The sequence below is a fragment of the Schistocerca americana genome, chromosome 2 (genome assembly GCF_021461395.2).
Source record: "Schistocerca americana isolate TAMUIC-IGC-003095 chromosome 2, iqSchAmer2.1, whole genome shotgun sequence".
Taxonomy (NCBI): domain Eukaryota; kingdom Metazoa; phylum Arthropoda; class Insecta; order Orthoptera; family Acrididae; genus Schistocerca; species Schistocerca americana.
The window spans coordinates 253692713-253720379 of NC_060120.1; the positions used below are offsets into that span (position 1 = coordinate 253692713).

General features: G+C 39.1%; 1 protein-coding gene across 1 annotated transcript in view; it reads right to left on the reverse strand.

The window, feature by feature from the left end:
- Positions 1 to 27667, reverse strand: part of LOC124593933 (serpin B6-like) — a 220069-nt gene that overhangs the window by 38187 nt on the left and 154215 nt on the right. The window contains exons 4-6 of the mRNA XM_047132282.1: positions 25314 to 25521; positions 15633 to 15841; positions 3251 to 3436 (exon numbers count right to left, since the gene is read on the reverse strand). Coding sequence (XP_046988238.1) covers positions 3251 to 3436; positions 15633 to 15841; positions 25314 to 25521 — 603 coding nt within the window. The remainder of the gene's footprint in view (positions 1 to 3250; positions 3437 to 15632; positions 15842 to 25313; positions 25522 to 27667) is intronic.

Sequence of the window (27667 nt, forward strand, 5' to 3'; positions counted from 1 at the left end):
TAGGGGACGGATGACCATAGCTGTTAAGTCCCATAGTGCTCAGAGCCATTTTGAACCTAAGCTTTCTGGGGTCGCGGCTAGTGACGTCACCCCACAGGTACCTGGTATAACCACTAGGTGTCACATTCAGTGAGTCGTCTTTAGAGAGAGAGTGGTGAATACCGCAGCCATATTGCTACCTAATTGCAGATCGTGGCGTGACGTACGAATGGACGGTAGCTGAATGCAAACTCTGCTAATGTACACTGAAGACCCATAGAAGCTGATACACCTGCCTAATATCGCGTGGGGCCCCCGCGAATACGCAGAAGTGCCTCAGCACGACGTGGGATGGACTTGAATAATGTGTGAAGTAGTGCTAGAGGAAATTGAAGCCATGAATACTGCTGGGTTGTCCATCATATATCCGTAAGAGTACGAGGGGGTGGAGATCTCTTCTGAATATCACGTTGCAAGGCATCCCAGATATGCTCAATAATGATCGTGTCTGGGCAGTTTGGTGGCCGGCGGAATTGTTTAAACTCAGAACAGCGTTCCTGCTGGAATTGCCCAAGTTCGTCGGAATGCACAATGGACACGAATGGATGCAGGTGATCAGACAGCATACTTACGTACGTGTCACTTGTCAGAGTCGTATCTAGAAGTATCAGCGGTCCATTATCACTCCAACTTCGCACGCCCCACATCATTACAGAGAATTGACTAGCTTGAACAGTCCCCTGCTGACATGCAGGATCCGTGGATTCATCACACTGTCTCCATACCCGTACACGTCCATCCACTCGAAATAATTTGAAACAAGACTCGTCCGATCGGGAAACATTTTTCCAGTCATCAACAGTCCAATGCCGGTGTTGACGGACCCACGCGAGGCGCAAAGCTTTGTGTCGTGCAGTCATCAAGGGTACACGAGTGGGCCTTCGGCTCCGAAAGCGCGTATCGATGATGTTTCGTTGAATGGTTCGCACGCTGACACTTGTTGATGGCCCAGCATTGAAATCTGCAGCAGTTTGCGGAAGGACTGCACTTCTGTCACGTTAAACGATTATCTTAAGTCGTCGTCGGTCCCGTTCATGCAGGATATTTTTCCAGCCGAAGCGATGTCGGAGATTTGACGCTTTACCGGATTTCTGATATTCACGGCCCTTGTGAATTGGTCGTACGGGAATATCCCCACTTCATCGCTACTTCGGAGATGATGATGTCCCATCGCTCATGCGCCGACTGCAACACCACGTTCAAACTCACTTAAATCTTGATAACGTGATAGCAGCAGTAACCGATCTACCAACTGCGCCAGATACTTGTCTTACTGCCGACCGCAGCGGAGTAGTTTGCCTGTTTACATATCTCTGTATTTGAATACGCATGCCTCCACCAGTTTCTTTGGCGCTTCAGTGTATCCCTGGCACTGGAGCAAAAACACAAGATGAAATTGGGGAAAATACGGCAGTGAACGAGTTTTTAATTACTGTATGCTTATTGGAACAATAATATATATCCTAGCGCTATTTACACTAACAGTAATTGGAATTCAGATCAGTGAATGTGAAAGACATTTATGGAGCTACATATGTCTGCATTGAAGCTTGTACAGGAGACAAATCATTGAACTGACAAGAACACGGAATACAAGTTGAAATGTATTAAGACATCCTTTCCACGTCAAGTGCAGGAAGTTAAACATACGTAAAAGACATGTTATGGCAGATAAGATAAAACCCTGCAATAAATATTACGTCTCAGTAAATTTGCATGTGTGCTATGCCATGAGATTACAAGCTTTATAGTCAGATTTCTTCAGCAAAAGATCTTCACGCGGACGCTTATTTACAGTAAATAGTGCTACAGGATCCAACTACAATGCGAAAACAAACAGTTATCTAGTAGCTTCTATTACGTAAAAATTCAGAAGGTTGGGCTGTATTTGCACAAGGATGTGCTAGTCAGCTGCAAATGTATTTTTCTCCGGGTATTCTATATCTACTCTGTTTAATGCTGATGCCCACTAATTTCTTCTTTCTCATTCCGTGGAGAAACAAATGTACGATGCATCGGTATTGTTAATAAAACTTTTCGGCATATTAATCTGGCTTTAATCTGTGAGGAAATTTCATTTCAATGCCCACTCCATAAATTCTGGATTATTATTATTGAAGTATATAAGTCATTTAACATGTGTGTATCAAATTTTAATTTGTTTTGCGTGATCCATAATTTTTCATTAAAATTATGATGCAGTTTTTATTACAATTTTCACTTCACAAAAAATATAGAATTTAAATATAAATTTTAAAAAAATGCTGTAAAGGTAATTCGAATTTTAGACTCCTGCATTGTCATACTAGACGCTACTGATTGACGTACAAATACCTGTTTCGTGTGGGCGAATTGTTTTGTAGTGAACAGAGTTCGGAAATCATCTCATTTTTAGATACAACTTTTTCGATTTCTTCTTTTTTTAAAACTGTGTCGCACTGTATTAAGAAACCGACATCTGGACACAGACTTTCAAATTCCATAAAGATAAATTATGAAAATGAACGAGGCCAATCCATAAGGTTGCTTTGTCAGATAAAAGCTCTTACGTACATCACAGGCTTAAAAATATATAAAGCTGCTGCCTGGCCAGAGTGCAAACACATGCAAAGTGTGTAAAACATGTCAGTACTTCAGATGTATTGCAATAACTTTCAAAAGCCTGGAACAGGACGATTTACTGAGTGTGACATCTACTGGCCGTCCTAGGTACTGGGCGGCGTGACGTCACGAACCGTGATACCAGAAAGCTTAGGATTTAATGTCGAGCGTGCCAGCTGTCAGCTGCGGTGTTGTAGGAGTGCGACGCCTTACAACAAGAACTCTTACCAAGGGTTGTGAGCAACATGGAAGCACACTACAGGGTGCCCGCTGCCGTACGTGCTGATCGCACTCCATATTAAGAACGATGTTCCGCCTTCGTAATGCCTACTGGACCACGATGAATCGCCGTGACTGCAATGCAATAATTCTTTCAATAAATGTGCCGCTTCTGTTCGCCTCATTGCGTATTTTTTTAATTTACCTTCTGTACCGTAATTTTAGCCGTTCTTCGTATGTATGGTCCAAGTTTCGTAGAGCTATGATGCGAGGTAGTCACAATCACGCGAAAGTTACTTTGGTCCTTAAGTTTTGCACGCCAGTGTGTGTCTGCTATATGTGCTACCATATAAAACTTAGTCTCAAATTGCAGTGCACCCAAGTAACTCACAGTTTGAAGGCTTTCTTCAAGTTCTTTTTCGTACTCCAATTTGAATTTGGGTAGATACACATGGACCATCTGTTTAAACGTCTGGTCTGCAATGTCGAAGAGGTTTGCATCCGCGAGCTGCTTCTCGACGTCAAACAAGCCGTCTACTTCTGTTGGTAGAACCACCATCATGCTGAACCTGTTGCCCTAGAAAAGATAAGTGCAGAAACAACAACAAATAATATCTTAACGACTTTGGAATCTATACCAGTAAGAAGGTAACAAAAATAATTTTTGTACATTCGTACCAAGTAGGGAATTAAGTCTCATTTAGGTATAAAGGGTGATTCCATGATGGATGATGTATCAATTTGAGGTATCAGAACTTTATAGTTACCAGCTGGCTTGAGGTAAGCGGGAACTTGATTGTTAGTCAGTAGGCTTCTTGATCAGTCGAAATGACATAACCACGCACTACATGAGGTGATCGTCCACAGGGCGGATGATCCGCTTGCCTACAAGATTGCGTGAGGACAGCGCATATTATTTTGAGTCAGTGTAATATAACGGGTCCTTAATGACGTAGGACGCCATTTCATGATATTCCGCTTGTGGTACACTAAGAACTACGGTCAAGAATTAAAGCAGTCATCAATCCGAAGGCTGCTTTGAACAGCACAGAACTTTACTAGGGACGGTCCTGTTGGAGGTGGTATGCAACTGTCTTCCTCCCATCTTTGAACTGACTCATGAAGCCAGTTATGGAGGGGCCTACAGATTAACGCATTCTCTGATCCACGCTGCAGCTCGGCATTTTGCACATTAACACTTAACAGTCGGAGTGCAAGAAGTGATAAGTGGCAGAGTAAGTTCTTGGACCGGTATGCGAAAGTTTTGCGGTGTAAGTGCATCTAGACGTTGTTTCCAACCAATAATGTAAATTGAGGTGACAAAAGTTTTGCGATACCTCTTAATATGGCGTCGGACCTCCTTTTGCCCGGAGTAGTGCAGCAATTTGACATGGCACGGACTCAATAAATAGTTGGAAGTCCCCTGCAGAAAAATTGAGCCACGTTGTGCACGAACTCACGTCACGATTACGTCTCATAAATGATCGGTACGTTTCATGTCGGGGATCTGAATGGCCAGATCATTCGCCCAAATTGTCCGAAGTGTTCTTGCAACCAATCTCAAACAACTGTAGCACGGTGTGATGACATCATTGTTTGGGAACATGAAGTCAATGAATGGCTGCAGATGGTCTCTAAGTAGCCCAACATGACCATTTTCAGTCAATGATCGGTTACATCTGACCAGAGGACCCAGTACATTCCACGTAAAAACGGCTCACACCATTGTTGCGCAGTGTCTTGTAGACAACTTAGGTCCACAGCTTCTTGGGGTCTCCGTTACACTTGAGCCCTACCATCAGCTCTTACCAATTGAAATCGGGGACTCAACTGACCAGGCCACGGTTTTCCAGTAGTGTAGGGTCCAACCGATATGGTCCCAAGCCCAAGAGATGGGCTGCAGGCGATGTTGTACTGTTAAGGGGAGGTTTACTATCTTTGGCCCGAAAAAAGTATGTTCTCTGAGAATTTTTTTTCACGGGATGTGTTGTAGATACCAATGTCAAATTTGGTCAAAATGATTATTGATATTTCCTCTACAAACTGGAATTTTTTCGACCGGAAATGTCGAAGAGCAACGGCGTAAGTGCCGTCGGAACGAAACAAAATTTCGATGTAGACCTCCACTCGCGGAATGTCACAGGTCAGCCGGCTCGTCTGAAATCAAAATTGAGTTGACGTTAGCGAAGTATATAAGATTCTTTAGGAGATTTACCTCGCTTAAGTTATTTGGACAATAGGAAACAAAATGGCGGCCATTTGAAAAAGATAGGCTTTTCTCATCGATTTTTCTACTTCGTCGGCCAAGCAAAAATATTTCTAGCTGATGGGTCGGAATAAAAGTTGTACAACTCCTAGACAATTCAGTTAGCTTCGTCGGAAACAAAGAATCAATGCCAGTCAGTTCAGTAGATTTGAAGTTACCGTGCCACGCGATAAAAAAGTCATTTCGATGAAAACGCGTTTGTAGTTTTGACTACATATAAATGCAATATTATGCAACGTACGTTCAATCTGCTATTCCGGGTCCATAAACTAGTCCTCCCTCTTCTTCATATAGGGCGTTCTGCTCGATCTGGACCATCCAGCGCTGCTCCAGAGCCGCTCGTATGGTGACGTCCATCATTGTCACGGTCTTCAAAATTGCTGAATAACCTTCATTGAGGCTGCTCACTGCCAGGAAAGTCGCAATCTCCACAGTGTTCGCACCAGAATGCAAATACTTGGGGGCTAACTTCCAAACACACGCGCCCAAACTTTCATTTGAATTTTTGTGTTTCCTCCCAAGCACCGGTACAACAACTCGTCCTCCGAAAGCAAAACAACTGGTGGGTGGAAAACGCCGATTTCAGGCAGGTGCATTTTTTTTGTTCAACTGCAAATAGCAAACATTTCTGTTCTGTACTCGGGAAAACCGTTTCCTTGGTGGATTCTAAACACTTTTATGAACCCAAAAACGCAATTTAAAAAAAAATAGATTTTTGAACCAAAAGATAGTAAACCTCCCCTTAAAAGACACTCTGTCGTCTGCTGCCACATGCCGTTAACCCAAGATTTCGCCGCACTGTCCTAACGGATACGTTTGTCATACGTCCCACATTGCTTTCTGCCGTTATTTCAAAGTGTTGCTTTTCTATAAGCACTGATAACTCTCCGCTGCTCTCGGTCGCCAAGTGAAGGCCGTCGGTCACTGCGTTGTCCGTGGTGAGAGGTAATGCCTGAAAGTTGGTATTCTCGGCACACTCTGGACATCATGATTCTCGGAATACTGAATTCCCTAACGATTTCCGAAATGATATGTCCCATGCGTATAGCTGAAACTACCATTCCGCGTCGAAATTCTGTTAATTCCCGTCGTTATAACTACTTCGGAAACCTTTTCAGATGAATCACCTGAGTCCAAATGACAGCTCCGTCAATGCTCTGCCGATTTATACCTTGTGCACGTGAACTACCGCCATCTATCCATATCGCTGTCTCATAATGTTTATCACTTCAGTGTAATATTTCAAAATGATGGTGTAAAAATAACACGGAAGGCTGTAATTTCGTTATTTTTGTTAATACTGAAGATTGCAGTTTTGTTTTTTTTTCGTTAAAAATACTGAAGGCTGCGTTTTGGTATGTATTTGTTACTAAACGGTAAGTTTCTACTCATTATTAAACCATAATAGTGAAAAAGTAAGGTCTACAGACTAATTTTATGAAGCTGTTTTTCTTGTTTCGATGCGAGGAATCTGAGCGCAAAACGTTATCCTTAGAGTAACACTGGGAGGTATAGATATCGCTAGTCTTAAATTTTGCTTATTACACTATTTACTCTAGGCTATCGATTTTATTGGAATTAATATAGTCGGAAAAGCTTCTATGACAAGTACGAATACCATTTTTACGTTTCGAAGTCGGTAGGCGTGAGGTATTGGCGAGCAGGTGAGTGTTGGTATGAATTTTTACCGGGGCCCTTGAGGCACTTTCGCCTTCAGAGTGGGCCCTGTGTTAAGCATTTGTGTGGATTTACTCTCCTGATGTAAACGACATACGTTCAATTCAGAGTAACATCTCCTACATTATAAAGCGTAAAATCAAGACGACAGTCGTTTGTAAGCATATTTGGAGCTAGTTTTCTTCCACACTGCACATGTAAGCAGAGAGATAGACCTGAATTCGATTCCTAGTTATACTCAGTTTTGGTGACTGTTTTTTGTGAAATGCTTCTCCTAATGACGAACGGACATTTCAGACAATATTGTTTCATAAATTATCTTGAAAAAGTTAGCTGCTAAGGTAATACAAATTATTTCCGCTAGCAGTGCACATGTACGTTGGATGATTACTGAAGATATGTGATATGACGAAAACTGTTTTTGCACACACTTCAGTGTTACAGGCTTTTTATTTACTCACTTTTGGTTGGTTTTTTGAGTCAAAACGATCATACTGAGAGACGTGTATATTTCTTTTAGATCTCTAACAATAATGTTATGGAGCTGGCATAGTTCCATCCCAGATGAAATCCTGGCTGTTCGTCTAATGAACTGCTGGGGAGAAGTTACAGAAGAGTAAGCAAAATACTCAGAATTTGGTGGAGACTCTGCTGCAGATTATATAGCTACTATTAGCTACTATTTCTGCAGTTTCGAACACTACTACAGTAACTGATGGTTGTCTAAGTAACAGTGTAAAGTGGTCCAGTGGCTGAAACGGCTAGTACAGAGGCAGTAGGTTCATTTCATGAATTGATACTGAACTGGTTACAAATGCGGATTCATGTCCCTGGTCAAAAGTTGTTTGTGAAACCCAGTTCGATAGGAAATGCCTTCACCATTGGGATATATGGATACTAGCAGAAGTTGAGATTACTAATTTCCTGCAGATATTTTCAAACTTTTTCAGCACAGATTTTGTACTCCTGATTTATTGGTATGTTTACCACACCATAATGCATGATGAACTTAAAAATACTTAACAAATGGAGCAGATTTATTGGTTACTACTCTGAGACTACATACTGTTTTGTATTTAATTCTTATGGTGCATACAAAGTTATGTCACTTTAAAGTGTTAGTCTTTTTAATGTACCCTGACCACATATAAGCCAAGATATTTCTGAGGGCTTGCAATAAAAGAAGCACACTAATATATGGATGGTAACACTACTGAAAATGATGTGCACACTGTAAGTACAAGCTGGTTGGGAAATGGATGCACACATGTCACTGTTCTCTGAAATTTAATTCACTGCAGTTTTGTCGATTGGCATGCTATGAAAGCAGTAGGATATCTATGCCAGTTCCGGTGCAAAGAGCATCCTAAGCCAAATGTCAAGTGTGCAAACCCAGAATTCAATTTCACAGTTCCACCCCAAACCAAAAAATACAATTGTCACATATCGAAAAACTTAAAAAAAATTAAAAATTATGTTTACAAAAATATGATGAACAAAGTTGAGCTGTTCAAGAGCTTACAAAATCAATGCAAAAGAATCTCAATGTAATTAGAAGAAAATAAAAATATATTTAAATACAATAACATGAGTTGAATGATTTTTATTTACTTCTTTACTGTTATAAACAACACATAATCCTACAAGTTTACCTAATTTATCATCATTTTAAACATTTCTCTATATCGAGCTGGAAGAATAATTTTATATTTTTTATCTAAAACTAACAATATCTTACCTCCAAATTTAGTTGTCAAAATTTCTGCATTTGAAATTTCATTTGATTCATGCTTTTTTAGTTCTGATAATTTTGTGAAGAACTCTGAACACCCATTACTCGTTGAGTTCAATTAATACATTTTCAGTGCTACCGCTCATTGAAATTTTTATTTATTTAGAAAAGAATATAAAAAATAAAAAATTATAAAAACGATGAATGAAAGAAATTAAAATGTTATCCAAATGCTTGCATTTGGGAAACATTCATTTTTTGAAGAACTCAAGTTTTCAGCTTAAAAATTTTCAGTAAACTTTCTGTGTTGTGAATCATAAGTTAAATTCTTTTTACCATGCATAATAATATAATCAATTGTGTCATTTGGAATATTTGCGTTAAAGAATGCAAATAATTTTATTGTTGTTTTTTTGAGTAGTTACTACATTTACTCTTCAAGTCATATTTATTACATAAATTGGATAATTTTGAACAAAATTGAAAAGACTCACATTATGTTATTATTTAAGTGAGTTATTCTTTTAAAATTACAGAAAGTATCATAAGCCTTCAAAAACTTACTTTGTGGGTCATGTTTCCACAGTTCTTATGGAAAAACATCATCTCTTCCATTTTTTATATGTGTATTTAATAATTTTCCATGATCAAATAAAGAAGTATCAAGCATTTCATTTTTTCTATTAGTTTGGAAAAGAATAAAAATAAAGCAAGGCATGTCACATTCAGTTGAATTACAGTAATTAGTAATATGTAGTTCAAAATTTTTTTTATTGTAATCCAGCAATTTCAATTGTCTGAAGTTCAAACAAACAAATTGAAATTTTTGTATTTTAAAGTCTTTCTTGTTATAGTTCAACTGAAAATTCTGGTTCATATTTCGTAACAGGAACACGAATTTCCATACTTTTTACAACAATTTTACCTTATTTTGGAAGAGGAGAATTATTATTTTTAGTAGTCCAATAAAGATAACAATTTTTTTATCTTTTCTCGAACTCCAAGTAAAAATTACAGTTAAATCACCTTCAAACATAATTTCTGTAAAATATTTAAAAAATCAACCAAATAATTCTAAAGGATAAAGAATATCATTTTGTTTAATATTAATTTTTCCATTGTTAAAAATGTCTTCCTTATTTAATTCATTCGAAAGAGAAGTTAAGTGTATAAGGGCTGAAGAAGAAATAAAAGGATGGTCGATTCTAGATAAAATATTATTCCTTTTTTAAATGTAATAATGTCAAACTGCTTTAAGATATAATTATCAATCAGTTTAATATTTGACTTTCCATCATATGCAGAAAAATCAGTTCCTTCTGTATAAACAATATCAAGTCATGTTAAGTTGTGAACAATTGGGATAAACCCAACCACCTCAATATTAATATTAATTTCAGACTCATTATTGGGAGTTTTAGATTATTTTTAGTTTACTTATTCACAGGAAATGAGTAAAATTGATAACTCTTGATTTAGTTCATGTTTCACCAGGAAAAAATTATTAATTAATTTTTAAAACAATAATTACACAAGCACCATTGAAGACAATCAAAGTACCATTTTTCTCAGTTATGATTATCTCTTAATTTTGAATAGTATAGAAAATTGGAATCTTTACATGATGATTTGGCTCATAAATTATTGGAATACAAATTCAGAATTTGGCTTAAATGAAGCAATATATTATTTTCTTCATGAAAATGATAATTATGATTAACAAATATTCCTTCAGCCAAATTAAAATTTACATTTGTTAACTCAAATGGAACAATTTTAGGAACATCATTAGCAACAGTTCTTTGATTAGGCTCAATAACTTGCTTATTAAATCATTCTTGCAATATCAGTTTTTCTTATATCCATATGTATTTTTTAATCACTTTCAGTGACGATCCTATTTTAACTTTCATTTGCTGTAGTGTGAGTATTTGGATTTTTCGAATGAACATATTTTTCTAAATTTTTCAAACTATATTGACCAATAACACTTTCTATCGTTTCTCCATCACAGTAAAGTTCATTGATTTTCAATGTGATGTTTGGAGTTAAAAAAGTTGTGTAAAAGCCAACCAGTGAAACAGTTATTAAATTTATTTTTGGAACAGTTAATCTATTTCAAAGAACAAAAGAATTATCACCTAATTGAAATAATATACTCATTTATATTAGCAAAAATTATGTAAATAAATGGCAGACTGGAAGCCAAAAGTAAGAATTACAGAACAGAAATCAAAATGCAAACATGGTAAACTTTTACCAAATTCAATCTGATGAGCAATAACTGGATCACATGTGGAATAACATTAAAGATTGATAATTATATTTGAGCACCTGGCTGATTAAACTGGAACAACTTAATCATTTATATGTTTATTCAAAAAGTTTGAATCAACCAAAACACCAAGAATTTATAAAAATATGTGAAAAAGTGAAGAAAAAGTGAAAGAAAAGTGTTAGTTTTGTGAAAATAATGATGAAATTAGTCCATTAGATGAATGTGAAGAAAATTCAGTTCTTACTTTTGGTAACTTCCTTCTTGAGAATCAGGATAAGGTTAGGGAATATTCTACTAGAGGAAGACATAAAGGAACAGATTGTTTTTATTTAAGTCAAACATATTTTATAAAATACTGAAACAGTTAGAGAAACCTCAATTTTTTAATTATTTTTAGATAAGATACAACAAATATAAATCTTATTTATCATGAATTTGTTGTAGCCAACTTAAAGTTCAATGAATTTAAAGAATTATGTAACAAATGTTAGAATAAAGATAAATACCGTTTTCTCACGATTGATATCTCAAGAAAACTTAATGAAGGTAAATATAGAGAACAAAATAAGGGTTTTTTGAACATTGAACATATACATTAAACAAAAAACGATGAACATAAATGATGAATGCAAACAACAATAAACATATACAATAAATGCAAAATAAAAAACGATTATCATAATTTATTCTTAATAAATTTCGGCAAGATACGATGCAGAAGTTGTTAGAAAAGAGACAAAATAAAAAATTAAAGCACAAGTAAAAGAAGAGTTTAAGAAATGGAAAAGAAACAGGAACAGAATACAAAAAATTTTAATAGATCAACCAGTTAGCGATACAATAGAAAAAGTTAAAGGAGGAATCGAACGTTTAGGTGATAAAGTTTTAAAATCAACTGAAGAAAATAGTGAAGTAGAAAAACAAATGGTTCCTTATAATCAATATTATTTTGATGATTTTTAACGATAAGAGATTTCACAATAAGTGAATAGGATTATGAAGAAGAAAGATAAAAAGCAAAAGAAAAAGATATTAAAAATAAATATAAGCGAAGGAATTTTAGAATTTATGAATTATAGTGAAGATAAAGTTTTTGGGTTAGGTCCTGTTGGTATTTTTAATCTTCTTGGTAAATTCCCAGTAAAATTTGAAGGAGATCAACTAACAATTGATGATGGAATGTATGAAGGAACTCATGGAATAATGAGTATGTTCACAAAAAAATAAATTGCAAATGTGGTGATAAAAAACAAGAAAGCTGATAAAGAATTGGAAGAATAGAAGACATAATTTGGAAATGGAAAAGAAGGGCACTGGAATGAAAAAAGTAAAAATATATCAAAGATGTAATCGAAAAATTTAATGAACCATTATCTAATATTGGTATTGAAAAACTAGTTAAACAATTAAAAATTAATCATTTCTGAGGTGTTTTGATGATTAATGAATTGCTAAATGAACCGAAAAACCCACAATGTGGAATAGTAAATTTAGATACAGTTTATCCTGTTGTAACTCATTCGATTTACTATTGTAAAAGTAAGAACAAATAATTTGTTTTTGGTTAAAATGGGGAGAAACATTCCAAAATAACTACTTAACTATTTAAGAAAGAATGATCTGTATACAATATTGAGAGAATACAAAATTACATTTATGTCTATGTGTTTTAAACCTGGCCTGCAAAAATTAGTAGTTTAATAATACTTGAAATTTACTAAATGGATATTTTTTTCAATAAACTTTTTAATGATTTTCAAACATGGAACCACACATTAATAGTTAATTAACTTCAAATTTTGAAGATTTTCAATCAAAAATCAAAGATTCTCAAACACCTGTAGACACAAAAAACATAATGTAGTTAAACAATTTCAGAAAGTATTAAATAAAACCTTTGAATGTGCTGAATATTATGTTGATTTTAAAAATAGACGAATTGTTAATATTAACAATCTACTTCACAATATGAATGCGATTGCTAAAAGATTTCAGAATCAAATCAACAATAAGTAAATGTGCTAATTATGTTCCAGAATTTTTATTCTGAGAAAGGTATTGAGATAGTTTTCTCAGATTACTTTTCAAAAGGCGATTTAACTCCATACTTGAACGATTCAACCAATCTTAAGGAGAAAGTATATGATAAACAAATAACTGAATTTATTTTTATGATTGGAGGTGAAGAAAAACTTCATTATTTCGAGTACATCTATATTTTTCAAAAAGTTATTGTAACTGACCAAAATTAAGGTAAAGAATTATGGGTTAACAACTGAGTTTGTGATAATATTTATGAAACAACTCCTTCTAATGAGTCAATAACAGCAAATAAATCAAGTTTTTTAACTAAAAAATTAAAAGAATTTGTTAAAACAGTTCCAGTTGATATAAAGTTAATTTTATTTGGTGAAATGATTTATTTAGTTTTATTCTATATAAATGGAGAACCACAATCACATGTATTGTTTGAAGAGCAAAAAGATGCTGACACTCTTCATCCTCATAGACTAACAGCCAAAAATGGAAAACAAAGACTCGAATGTCTTTATTTTATTTGTAAAACGAAAAAGAACAAATTCGTTCAAAACGTTTGTAGGGGACGTCTAAATATTGTTGAACAAATTGTAAATGAATTACGTAAGCCAATGAGAAGAAGAAAAAATGTAACTTGTTTTGGAATAGAGGATCTATAGCAAACTGATGTAGTCAAAATGGACTCTAAAAATTTGAACAGAAGTCCAAAGATAAATAGAGAATATAAATATTTATTAACTGATATTGATATCATTTCAAAATTTGCTTCGGCTATCCCAATTAAAGATAAAACAGGTAAAAATATAGTTGAATGTTTGGAAAAAATATTTATCACTCAATCGCCAAAAATTTTGCAACAGATAAAGGCAAAGAATTGTACAACAAAGAATTTGAAGAGTTAATGAAAAATTTGATATTAAACATTATTCAACTTTTAGCAAATTAAAAGCACCTGTTGTTGAACAATTTAATAGAACATTGAAACAAAAAATGTGGAAGAAATTTTCTCGTCAGGGAAATTATAAATGGACTGAACTAGTTTCGAAATTAGTTGATGAATACAACAACACAGGACATTCAACTATAAAAATGGCCCTGAAAAATGTAAACAAAGAAGAAACGCCTTACTGAAAACTGTATACATAAAAAATATGCTAGATGCTGAAGCCAGATTTAAAATTGGCAATAAAGTGATAATTAGCAAATTGATAGGAATTTTTGAGAAAGAGTACCCTGCCAATTGGTCAACAGAAAGTTTCGAAATTGAAGATGTAATTGTCTCCAACCCAGTCACATATAATTTGAAAGATGTTCATGGAAATTCTTACAAACAAAAAGTAATGAAACCGAATTTTCCAGAAATGTTTTAGAAAGTAAGGAGATAAAGGTTTTTAATTGGCTCCATTTTCATAATTCACATAACAGATGGGTAAATAAAGTGAATGTTATTCTTTAAAATGCTAATAAAATTTTTTGTACATAAATAGACAGTCTTATTTAATTTTTCAACATGTTTGGTATCGAATATAATATTAATTATGCTCACTGTTTCATGAAAGACGATAGAATTTATTTTGATGTTCAGATAAAGGTTAAAAAACCAATTAATGTCAAAATGATTTGAGGATTTCAGTTGATTGAATGAAATGATGCTTTTCATTCAGCAGTTTAGAGAGACCAAAACTGTATCTTGTAGACTGGGGCATGGCCGAACACTTGTAGCTTCGGAAGAGAGGACCGTTATTTGGCTGTAAGGGCACGACAGTACTGCATTAGTACTGCACGGCAAGTGAGCTCGCAGCATCCACAGGATGTGTTGTATTAAGGCAAACAGTGTGCAGAAGGTTTCAACAGAGTGGCCTTCGTTGTTGGAGAGTTGCTGTATGTCTACCTCTGGCGCATCTTCACAGATAGGAACGTCTATATTGGAGTCGTCAACGAATCACCTGGAGGGTCGACAGTGGACCAACGTTCTTTTCACAGATGAGTTCCGATTTAGTCTGGAGAGTGATTCTCGATGGTTTCGCATCAGGAGGGAACGTGGAACACAATTTCGGGGCCCAACTATTGGGGAAAGAAATTGATATTGAGGAGGAACCCTAATGGCGTGGGCACCGATTATGTTGACCACTCGAACCGCTGTTCATGAAATTGTACAGGTGAATCAGCATGGCTCAACTGCTGTCAGGTATCGTGACGAGATCTTGAGACCTCATACGTGGTTGTTGCGAGGTGCTGCGGGCCCAGACTTCGTACTGATGGACGATAATGCTCGTCCTCACAGAGAACGTGTAGTTGATGTTTTCTTGGAAATATATTGCACACATGGCGTGGCCTGCTAGCTCTCCTGATTTAAACCCTTTAGAGCTTGTCTGGGATGCACCAGGAAGGCGGCTTGAATCACGTCAACATTCATCAACCACTCTCAAAGACTTGCGAGCAGTTCTTCAGGAAGGATGGGCGTTAGTGCCTCGACATGAGACTGATTCACATCATACTTCGTCGTTGTCAGGTCTGTATTGCTGCCAGAGATGGTCACACCCCAAAGTGAGCACATTAACCAGTTGTCGGAATGTGTGTGCAAAACCATTAAATTGGAAAAAAGATCGTTTTTGTGTACAAATGTGCATTTTGCAGTTACTTTACAATCACCTGTTTATACCGTTTTGTGGCAAAATAAACGCAACCTTGCTAAATGTCCGTTTGTTGCTTTAATTTTGGACACCAGTGTAATACCAAACATTTTTTGTTCGTCTTGATAATGAGAAAGTGAATTGCTGTACCTTGTAAGGCAGAAGAAGTATCTGTGAGTTGGGCACTTGCAGCTCGATGTATCTGAACTTGGCCTTCACAAACATCATCTGAACATCCGTTGATGATGCTGAACGGAAAGGCATCGGTGCGGTGCTTCTTTTGTCAAACTTTGTTGCCCAGTCGCCTTTGAAGTAAATTGCATTTGCTATTACCGCTATTGTGTCAGAATTCAGAACACCTGTAAAAAAATAATTGTGTATTGCGGTTTATTCATAGCGCTAAATAGAGGGGTTTAACCCGGATAACTTCAGGGTGGTTTCGCATGTGTTGATTTACTTTAGTCAACAAAAAATCGCAAAAATAAATGTGGTTCAAGAAGCTGAGCGTCGAATATGGCGTAATTAGGTGAACGTAATAAATGCATGAGACGAGAATAAATGAAGCTGTAATCACAGTGACATGGGAAAAAATTATATTTATACATACAAAACAAAAGTTAGTTAACTTGCCAAAATGTAGTGACCATACGCTGTACGTGGGAAAGTACGCAGCACACTGTTCAAAATCCAGAAACTATTTAAGTTGCACGATAGGCTAGTTAAGTTGAAGAGAGTGTTACCAACAGGAATGCTAGAACTACTGGATATCTTTGATCGACTGTTTAGAATGAAGTTATTTACCATCATGATTTGGTCACTGGGATTTTCAAGCAAATAAGACGCTTCTAAACAGATTTTACAATATCTGTAGATGCACCGTCTGACAAAAAAGAAAAAAATAAGAAACACCCAAACGCATGGTCGGACGTCAATATAACTTCGTAGATAAACACACCATCGGCGGGCATCTAAATGATTAGAGATGCAGTTCTCTGTGAAAACCATCATAGTACAATACTGTTGTTCACGTTTACCGTTATCACCAGGACTAGTAGGTTATATAACGGTCGTGAAGAGCATCAGATGTTGAGTGGTCCCTGTGAAGGACACAGATGTTGTGTACTCATGAGATTTAAATTACGATAAAGACATTCTAGTATTTCCAGCAGATGAAGGTAACGCTACAGTGTTAGTGAAGTAAAAACGAAGAAAGAAGACTACTGTAGTAAAACTCGGAAATTATTAAAACGAAGAAGATACAGAGAGCTTATGGGAGATCCCACAACTTTTGATCTCAGGATTTCGATTTTACCTATTGAGAGGAAGGGTCTCATCAAATGAAACACATTGCCACCAAGATCGTATGCCTTACCAAAAACTAACAAACGTAGTATTCTACTGACACCAATACTAATGCCATTGATTGCCAGATCTATGGGATTGTCAAACACTTAGCCACTCTTCTACAACTATTTGTAGGAAAACCTGACTTATATTAAAGATTTTGGTCATTTTATCAAAAAATTAAAATCCTTCAGGTTAGTTTAACCCTGTTCACAATGACTGCTCTTAATAACATGATGTCAGAGTAGAAAGTATTTTAGCAAAGAATGTGTTAAGTCTCTTTAAAAGTATTGTCATATTAACTTATTTCCAGTGGAACAACATTTTCTATGAGTAAACTGTGCCTATGGGGAACCCACTCATTGTAATTGAATGAAAAACCAGCCGATTACCTGGAACTGCCTGAAGATGCATTTATTCCAAACTTTTGTTCTCTTTCCTCGCTCTCTGTCCCTCTCGTCCTTCACCCCCTTTCTCTGCCCATCTCCTCCACCCCTTTTCTCTGTCCATCACCTCTGTCCCCCAATGACTATCCATCTCCTCTTGCTCTGTCTCTGCCCATTTTCTCGTCCCCTTCTGTCAATCTGCCCCACCCCCTTTCTGTCCTTCTGTTCTTCCATCTCCTTTTCTGTCCCTCTAATTCCGTCTCCTCGTTCCCCCTCTTAGTTTCATCTCCTCCTCTCCCCCTCTCTCATCCTTCCCCAATCTCGCTCTTCATCTTCTCCTCCTCCTTCCCCTGTTCATCTCCTACGCTTTCTTTTCTCTATCTATTGCTCTCACACCTCTCTGTCCATCTCCTTTTCTTCCCTCTCCTTGTCCATTTCCTCCTCCCTCTCTCTCTCTGTCCATCTCCTCCTGCCGGCCGCGGTGGTCTCGCGGTTCTAGGCGCGCAGTCCGGAACTGTGCGACTGCTACGGTCGCAGGTTCCAATCCTGCCTCGGGCTTGGATGTGTGTGATATCCTTAGGTTAGTTAGGTTTAAGTAGTTCTAAGTTCTAGGGGACTGATGACCACAGCTGTTAAGTCCCATAGTGCTCAGAGCCATTTGAACCAACCATCTCTTCCTGCTCCCATCTGTGCCCATCTGCTTCTTCCCCTTCGATGTCTGTCCATTTCCTACCTCTCTCTCCGCGTTATCACGGTCTTCCAAATAGGAGACTGGTGGTTCTTACCCCGACAGTATTTCTTTCCAGGTAGTAACTAACATGTGTACATAATTTGGTTGAAATCGTTCCAGGAGTTTAGGACAAGTTCTTCCCATGTACATACATGCCAAATATATTTCACATATTTTTAACGTATCTCAAGCGTGTTTGTGCACATTTCACATGTGTCTGTTGCGAACTTCGCCTAGAGATTTCTTTTTCACGCAGTTCAGTTTTTATGACGTCTTATCTCTTGAACCATGTGATGTAAAATACACTCCTGGAAATGGAAAAAAGAACACATTGACACCGGTGTGTCAGACCCACCATACTTGCTCCGGACACTGCCAGAGGGCTGTACAAGCAATGATCACACGCATGGCACAGCGGACACACCAGAAACCGCTGTGTTGGCCGTCGAATGGCGCTAGCTGCGCAGCATTTGTGCACCGCCGCCGTCAGTGCCAGCCAGTTTGCCGTGGCATACGGAGCTCCATCGCAGTCTTTAACACTGGTAGCATGCCGCGACAGCGTGGACGTGAACCGTATGTGCAGTTGACGGACTTTGAGCGAGGGCGTATAGTGGGCATGCGGGAGGCCGGGTGGACGTACCGCCGAATTGCTCAACACGTGGGGCGTGAGGTCTCCACAGTACATCGATGTTGTCGCCAGTGGTCGGCGGAAGGTGCACGTGCCCGTCGACCTGAGACCGGACCGCAGCGACGCACGGATGCACGCCAAGACCGTAGGATCCTACGCAGTGCCGTAAGGGACCGCACCGCCACTTCCCAGCAAATTAGGGACACTGTTGCTCCTGGGGTATCGGCGAGGACCATTCGCAACCGTCTCCATGAAGCTGGGCTACGGTCCCGCACACCGTTAGGCCGTCTTCCGCTCACGCCCCAACATCGTGCAGCCCGCCTCCAGTGGTGTCGCGACAGGCGTGAATGGAGGGACGAATGGAGACGTGTCGTCTTCAGCGATGAGAGTCGCTTCTGCCTTGGTGCCAATGATGGTCGTATGCGTGTTTGGCGCCGTGCAGGTGAGCGCCACAATCAGGACTGCATACGACCAAGGCACACAGGGCCAACACCCGGCATCATAGTGTGGGGAGCGATCTCCTACACTGGCCGTACACCACTGGTGATCGTCGAGGGGACACTGAATAGTGCACGGTACATCCAAACCGTCATCGAACCCATCGTTCTACCATTCCTAGACCGGCAAGGGAACTTGCTGTTCCAACAGGACAATGCACGTCCGCATGTATCCCGTGCCACCCAACGTGCTCTAGAAGGTGTAAGTCAACTACCCTGGCCAGCAAGATCTCCGGATCTGTCCCCCATTGAGCATGTTTGGGACTGGATGAAGCGTCGTCTCACGCGGTCTGCACGTCCAGCACGAACGCTGGTCCAACTGAGGCGCCAGGTGGAAATGGCATGGCAAGCCGTTCCACAGGACTACATCCAGCATCTCTACGATCGTCTCCATGGGAGAATAGCAGCCTGCATTGCTGCGAAAGGTGGATATACACTGTACTAGTGCCGACATTGTGCATGCTCTGTTGCCTGTGTCTATGTGCCTGTGGTTCTGTCAGTGTGATCATGTGATGTATCTGACCCCAGGAATGTGTCAATAAAGTTTCCCCTTCCTGGGACAATGAATTCACGGTGTTCTTATTTCAATTTCCAGGAGTGTAATATAATTTTGCAGGTACTATCAGTCATATATCTGGATACTGTTACGGAGTGTGTTACAAATGGATTTGACAGTAAAGCCGTAATAAATTAAAACGTCATGCATGATGCGGCAGCTTTTCATGCGGTTCACTGTTTTAGACGTTGTACCTCCTGAACTATGTATCGTGCAGTGATACACTTTTCTAGGTACTTTCCATGGCTAATGTAGATACCGTCTGCTGAATGGTTTGCGAATAGAGCTAGTAGTAGAGAAGTAATAAACTGTGACATCATTCATGATCCGGCAGTTTTCACGCGTCGCAGCGTTTATGACGTCATACATCCTGACCTATGAGTCGAAAAATGGCATAGTTTTGCAGGTAAATTCAGTCTATAAAATGTGTCACGAAGACAGTTAGTAATAAATCAAAACGTCATGGTTGATGCGACAGCCTTACTGCACGAACTGAGGAAATGGAGTAAGCGATAAACTTTTGTTCCCTTCATCATTTTTTATGGATCGTCAGCGAGAGAAATTTTCGTAATGGCTTGAAATTTTGTGTAAAGTTTGTTACAAATTTCTAAGTATTCCCATTCTCAAATACTGGATAACTTAAGCATGGGTATTCGTGCGTCGTGGGCTACACTGCTTTCTCATCCGCACACTTATTTCTTATTCCCACCCGAGCGGTCTAAGGCGCTGCAGTCATGGACTGTAAGGCTGGTCCCGGAGGAGGATCGACTTCTCCCTCGGGCATAGGTGTGTGTGTTTGTCCTTAGGATAATTTAGGTTGAGTAGTGTGTAAGCTTAGGGACTGATAACCTTAGCAGTTAAGTCCCATAAGATTTCACACACAGCCGGCCGCGGTGGTCTAGTGGTTCTAGGCGCGCCGTCCGGAACCGCGAGGCTTCTACGGTCGCAGGTTCGAATCCTGCCTCGGGCATGGATGTGTGTGATGTCCTTAGGTTAGTTAGGTTTAATTAGTTCTAAGTTCTAGGGGACTTATGACCACAGCAGTTGAGTCCCATAGTGCTCAGAGCCATTTCAACCATTTCACACACATTTTCTTACTCCCTCAATGATGATTTCCAAACACTAAGTGAAATGTCTACCAAGTTTGTGTGAAGTTTGTTCAGTGCTTCGGGGAGAGATCTGGAACATTAATACAGACAAATATACGTACTCGTATATCCATTTTTATAATATGTATGGATTTGAAGAAGAACCCTTCAGACAATGAAGAAGAAACCCTGATGCTGGTTTCGTCACGTGGATGATATTTTCGTTATATGGCCTCAAGGAGTAAAATAACTGTCTAAATTTCTAAATTTTCTGAATAATATAAATTATAATATAAAGTTCACTATTTAAAAAAGAGATACGGCAAAAGTTCATTTTTGGATGTACAAGTAATAGTAAAACCAGAAGAAACATTAGGGCATTAGGTCTACAGAATTCCCAATCAAACGGATAGATTTCTCCGCAGAAATTGTAGTCATCTTCTCAAGAAGAAAACTAGAGTGAGCGAAACATTCGTGGAGCAGATTAAAGAAATCTGTGAACCACAGTACTTGGAAGATAAGAACGTTCGTTTAAGAACAGCCTTCAGAAGAAACGGCTACTCTGACAAAGAGATAAATAGAACACTACAACGTAAAATGCTTAGAGCTTGTAATGAAAAAGAACCATCAAAGGGAGTTTTTCAGCCATTTGTAAAAACCGTTACGTATTCCATCAGTGAAGTGCCCACTTTGGGCGGTAGTGTTTAAGCCAACAAGAAAGGTGCGCGAATATTCGAACACTCCAAAAGCGCTACTCACGTCGCCTGCCGCAGCAGCAGTATATACAGATATACAGTCCGTTGCTCCTGCTGTTAATTGTATGTAGGAACTACAAGAAAAAAACACCTATCTTAAGGAACACAAGAGCAATTGTGGCCTGTGTAAAACGGATAAATCAGCAGTAGCTGATCATGCACAAGGCCTGGGACCCAAGTAGTTTCTCTGACACGGTGGTTTAAGCACAGTCTAATAATTATTAAGCTAAGATGTGCAGGTTGTAGCAGAAATGAGAACAGTGAGAAACTCAACACAAGAATTGGGGATCACGAAGTAGACGAAATCAAGAAATTCTGCTGTCTAGGCAGCAAAATAGCTCTTGACGGACGGAATAAGGATGGCATAGAAAGCAGTCTAGCACTGGAAAAAGGCATTCCTGACCACGAGAAGCCGACTAGTATCAAACCTAGGTCTTAATCTGAGGAATAAACTTCTGAGAATGTACGTTTGGAGCACAGCTTTGCTTGTTAGTGAAACATGGACTGTGGGAAAACCGGAACAGAAGAGAATCGAAGCACCTTAGATGTGGTGCTACAGAAGAATGTTGAAAGTTAGGTGGGCTGATAAGGATAAGAATGCAGAGGTTCACAGCAGAATCGGCGAGAAAAGGAGTATATGGAAAATACTGACAAGAAGAAAGGGTAGATTGGTGGGACATCTATTAACCCTAGGACGCCCAAGCCTTTTTTTCTAACTTGCATGCCTAAGGGGGGGGGGGGGGGGGGTTCGGCGAGCCCACAGGTATTAAATAAGTTTACTGACGAAAAATTACAACTTTCAAAATGATTTATGTATTTTAACTAAGGCATCGGTTTATAAATGTTGTTAATTGTTATAAATATTGGGTTGAGTGAACAAAAAATTGACATATTGCAATACAAAATACAGATGTGTTCACATACAATAGACTACTCTGAGTCCTCAACTTCAAGGCAAGAGACACACTTCACAATTTTTTCTGAATGTGTGTACTCACATGTTTATGATCCTGTCCACAATACTGTTTTGGTTTACTTAGATTGTTGTACTTCTGCTTCTTTGTTTTAGCTTTTCTTACACAAATATGGCACCGACCTTTCCCTGCAGGAGGCTGACGTGCTTCTGTTGTCACTTCTTTGATTTTCTTTTGTAGAATAGTCTTCATTGATTGAACAATTTGGTTGGATAAACCTCTTGCATTGGCACTTCTTTCTTCTACCTGCAATTTCACTAGTTGCATCCCAGTTTGCAGAAGATAAAGTTTCCGTTTGTTGTGTTTCTTTTCATTCCATATTGGATGTTGCTGAATGTATATGGTGGTTGCATTGATAGCACAAATGTCGATGAGAGAGTAAAATACAGATAGAGGCCATCTCTTTGTTCCCATCTTGCAGGTGTACATACGCGCCATTTGATCAATGGTATCAATTCCACCTTTAGTGGAATTATAATATGCATTTATCTCGGATTTATTCTTCTGTCCTCCAACAGTGCTTTTATCTTTGTGCGCTGTCGTCAAACATCAGTAAGTTTGTACTTGGTTTCGTTTTTGCTGTGTAGGACACCAAAGTTACTGGAGGCCTACGTGTTGGGAACTGCACTAACTCACTGCAAGTTTACAAGATAAATAACAGCTGACTGACATCAACAATCACTTCCTCTGAAAGTAAACCGATTGTTGTGAATATCAAGAATACCAACCAACAAGAAACTAACTTGCATTGTTGTAGAGATGAGAAATACGAAATCCTACTAAGGGAAATTTTCTATAGCATGGAAGGCTAAGGGGGGGGGGGGGGGTGTTGTTGGACCAATAATAAGTTCATTTATTTTTTCTTTCAAAGCAGGAATTTTCTATAAAATATATTGACACTAACATTTCATAAAATAGCCAACAAACAATAACTCAAATGGAATATGTAGTATGAAAGTTACTTGGGCAAAAGCAGGGGTCATAAAAAAATTGTGGGTTCAACGAACCCCCCCCCCCCCCCCTTAGGCGTCCTAGTGTTAAGACATTAGGGAATAACGGCCATGGTATTAGGGGAAGATGTAGAGGGAAAACCTGTAGAGGACGACAGAGACTGGAATACATCCAGCAAATAACTGAGGACGTATGTCGCAAGTGCTGCGCTGAGATGATGAGGTTGGCACAGGAGAGGAATTTGTGGTAGGCTCCGTCAAATAATTCAGAAAACTGATACGGTCATAGAAACACAAAAGCAGAGGAACAATTTCAGAAGGAAAGAAGGGACGAAGTTGAACAAGTTGTGCACCCTAGTGCTAAATAAAAGGAACTGTGCCGACTGCTCCCCGCAGCAGGCTCCGTAACACACATCCTCGCGACTACGCGACCTTTGGCACAGTCTGATGACGTCACGAACTGTTGTGTGGATACATACAGTTGCTCGCAGAGCTTGTTTCTGTAACTGATGTCTGCGTCATTAAGGCTTACGATGGTGTCTCCAGCATTGAAAGACGAAACGCTAGGCTGACAATGTGCCTTGTACCACAGTCTTATGACCATAATACTAATATCAGCAATACCGCAGTTAACCGGCCTTGGAAGCCTGTGTTCTATGATAAATGGCAACGCCTCTACTGTTGCCATTACCGGGAACATGGACCGCTGGTGAATAACATCGCATTATGTTCAGCGATGAATGGCGGTTCTGCATTGCCCCGGATGACAATCGTTGGTGGGTATGGCAGCAACCTGGGGAGAGATCCCGTTCTACCCATGTGTTACAATGGCACAGCGGAGTTACTCCTGGCATCATTCTGCAGGAAGGAATCTGGTATGACATCTGGTCAGGACTTGTAGTGTGGATTGAAGGAAATCTGATGCCGCAATGGTGCATCAGGTACTTCCTCATGTATTACCTCCCAAGTGCGACAATATTGTGGTGCCATTTCTCAACAGGACAACACTCGTCCAGACATGGTAGGTGTCTGTATGAGCTGTCTATGTCGCGAAGAGGTACTCCTATGGTGAACAAGATCCTCAGATCTGTCCCTGACAATGTGTATGGCACCAGCTCGTAGGTGAACACCGTCCCAGTGCCAATATCCAGGATATAAAGAATCAGTTACAACAGCTGTGGGTCAGTTCAGGAGAGCGTGCAACAGCTTTATGACATTCTTCCCAACCGAATCAGTGCGTGCATCCATGTCAGATGGGCTGCAGTGTCATGCTGAGAAGTGGAACCATAGTGCCAAGTGCCTTGTAAATTTGACTCGATATTATAATAACTGAAACAACTTCACACACCCTCTCAACCCGTGAAGTTTCATTTCGTTTGCTCGCCGCCTTCTGGGTGCTTCACTTTTCTTGTCAGGCACTGCACAGTATTTTTGACGTGCTAGGACACTGTTATACGCCGTTGATAATGGCGGAAGTGCCAAAATTGCAGTTGTGTATTGAAAAATAAAATGTCACAGTCAAAGGAGGACACCACAGGTGAACTTAAAAAAATTAACTAAATCAATTTATGAAAGTTATTCATAGTAGCAAGTGAAGAATTATTTATTCAGTGGAGATGCATGAATTGCTCCATTCTACGCCATCCTACATCTGTAAAATGAACGACTAACTGAATATAATCACAGTGGATTCATTTTGAGATGTCTACATGAAATACATAAACAAGGATAAATGTTTTGTGGGTAGTCTACTTCTTCTTTGGCTAAATTCAAAATATGAAGTCCCATATTAAAAAATAGCCGTGTTAGTCAAGTATCTGGTGACAACTGGGCCACGCTCCACTCCGAACTACTGTACTCGTCTACGTGACATCAGCGAGCACCAACATGGCCGCCACATCATGTTTAAATACATTTACTTACCAGGCTGTACTAAATTCCTTATCTTCTGACGCGTCTGGTCCTCTACCCACTTGTTTATTTGAGACCTCGCCTCTTCCGAGTGACTGAAGTCTAATTCCTGAGCTCCAGAAAGGAATCTGAGAGCAGCCGCCTTGAAGTCTTCTTTGATTCCGCAGCCATACTTTAAGAAAATCCTGTTTGCGATATGAAGCGTCACCTCGTCGTACTCCTAAAACATGTTGCGCATATTTGTACACTGATAATTTAACTCTAGACAATGATAAATTACTGAAACTATTCATTTTTTCATTTAAATAATGGAAAACTGCACCAGTTACTTATGTTTTCATGCTTAACACAACGCGTTCCGAGAATTTATTCTCATCTTCAGAGGCACTGATTTACATGAATACTTTTGCAGATGTTTGCATGTATGGTTTTCTGCCTCTCTTGTGCTGTAGATGTTTCTTTGAAGTTACACTGCAATCGGAAAATCGGACAGAAAAAAGCTTGGAATGTTTTTATGTGCTAGTGTTATAAATGGTATGTATGATTTTGTACTTACAGGTACTGTGCCTCTTTCATTAGACAGAATATCACACACACAAATATCATCAGTTAAAATGTTCGTTATGTAATCAAAATCAGTTACGATGTTTTGTAATCAAAACATGCTACAAACATATTACGACACTATGATTTCACGAAGAGTTTGTACACAGTCAGACGTACTAAACAGTTTTCGGATTACATTATTATGCATGCACTTTGGTGACAAAGTCACCTATTACTATCGACGGCCGGAGTGGACGAGCGGTTCTAGGCACTACAGTCTGGAACCGCGCGACCGCTACGGTCGCAGGTTCGAATTGTGCCTCGGGCGTGGATGTGTGTGATGTCCTTAGGTTAGTTAGGTTTAAGTAGTTCTAAGTTCTAGGGGACTGATGACCTCAGAAGTTAAGTCCCATAGTGCTCAGAGCCATTTGAACCTATTACTATCGTCTCGGTCCTCCTTTAGCCCGGCATAGTGCAACAACTCGACGTGGGATGGACTCAACAACTCACTGGAAGTCCCCTGCTGAAATACAGAGCCTTACTGTCTCTATAGCCGTCCACAATTGCAAAAGTGTTGCCAGTGCTGGATTTTGGGCATGAACTGACCTCTCGATTATGTCCCATAAATGTTCCATGGGATTCATGTCGGGCAATCTGAGTGTCCAAATCATTTACTCGGATTATCCAGGATGTTTTTCAAATCAATCACGAACAATCGTGGCCCAGTGATATTTCACATTCTCATGAAGTCCATGCATGGTTGCAAATGGTCTCCAAGCAACTGAACATAACCATTTCCACTAAATGATCGTTTCAGTTGGACCAGAGGAACCAGTCTGTTCCATGTAAACACAACGCACACCATTATGGAACCACCAACAGCTTGCACAGTGCCTTGTGGACAACCTGGGACTGTCGCTTCGTGGGGTGTGGACCACACTCGAACCCTGCCATCAGCTCTTGTCAAGTGGAATCGTGATTCATCTGACCAGTCCACAGATTTCCAGTAGCCAAGGGTCCAACCGATAAGGTTACGAGCCTAGGAGAGGCGCTGCAGCGATATCGGTCGTCTGCCGCCATAGCCCATTAAGGTAAAATTTCACTGCACTGTCCTGACGGAGACGTTCGTCATACTTCCCACATTGATTTCTGCGATCATTTCACGCAGTGTTGCTTGTCTGTTAACACTGACAACTCTACGCAAACGCCACTGCTCTCGGTCGGTAACTGAAGCCAGCGCTGCGTTGTTCGTTGTGAGAGGTAATGCCTGAAACTTAGTATTCTGGGTACATTCTTGACACTGTGGCCCACGGAATATCGAATTCCCTAACGATATCCGGAATGGAATGTCCCAAGCATCTAGCACCAACAACCATTCTCCATTCGAACTCTTAATTCCCGTCGCGCAACCATAATCATGACGGAAACCTTTTCACATGAATCACCTGAGTACAAATGACAGCTCCGCCAATGCACTGCCCTTTTATACCTTGTATGCGCCTTACTACCACCATCTGTATATGTCCATATCGCCATCTCATGACCTTTCGTCACCTCAGAGTAAATTTGTCAATTACAAAATATATTGATACCGCTTTTGGCTACTGAATTATCGATTACATTTTTTATACGCGAGGAAATGTGCAAATTTATGAAAATATTTACAGTTATCATATGCAGGAGAAACATTTGAAAAGAATAACTGATTCATTATATAGTTTGTCATTGAGAATTTTTTCTCCTTGCTTATTGTGGCATCCAAAAATTTCAAGTTCATCTATTACATCTATTGTATGTGATTTTTGGAGGTACTGGAATTC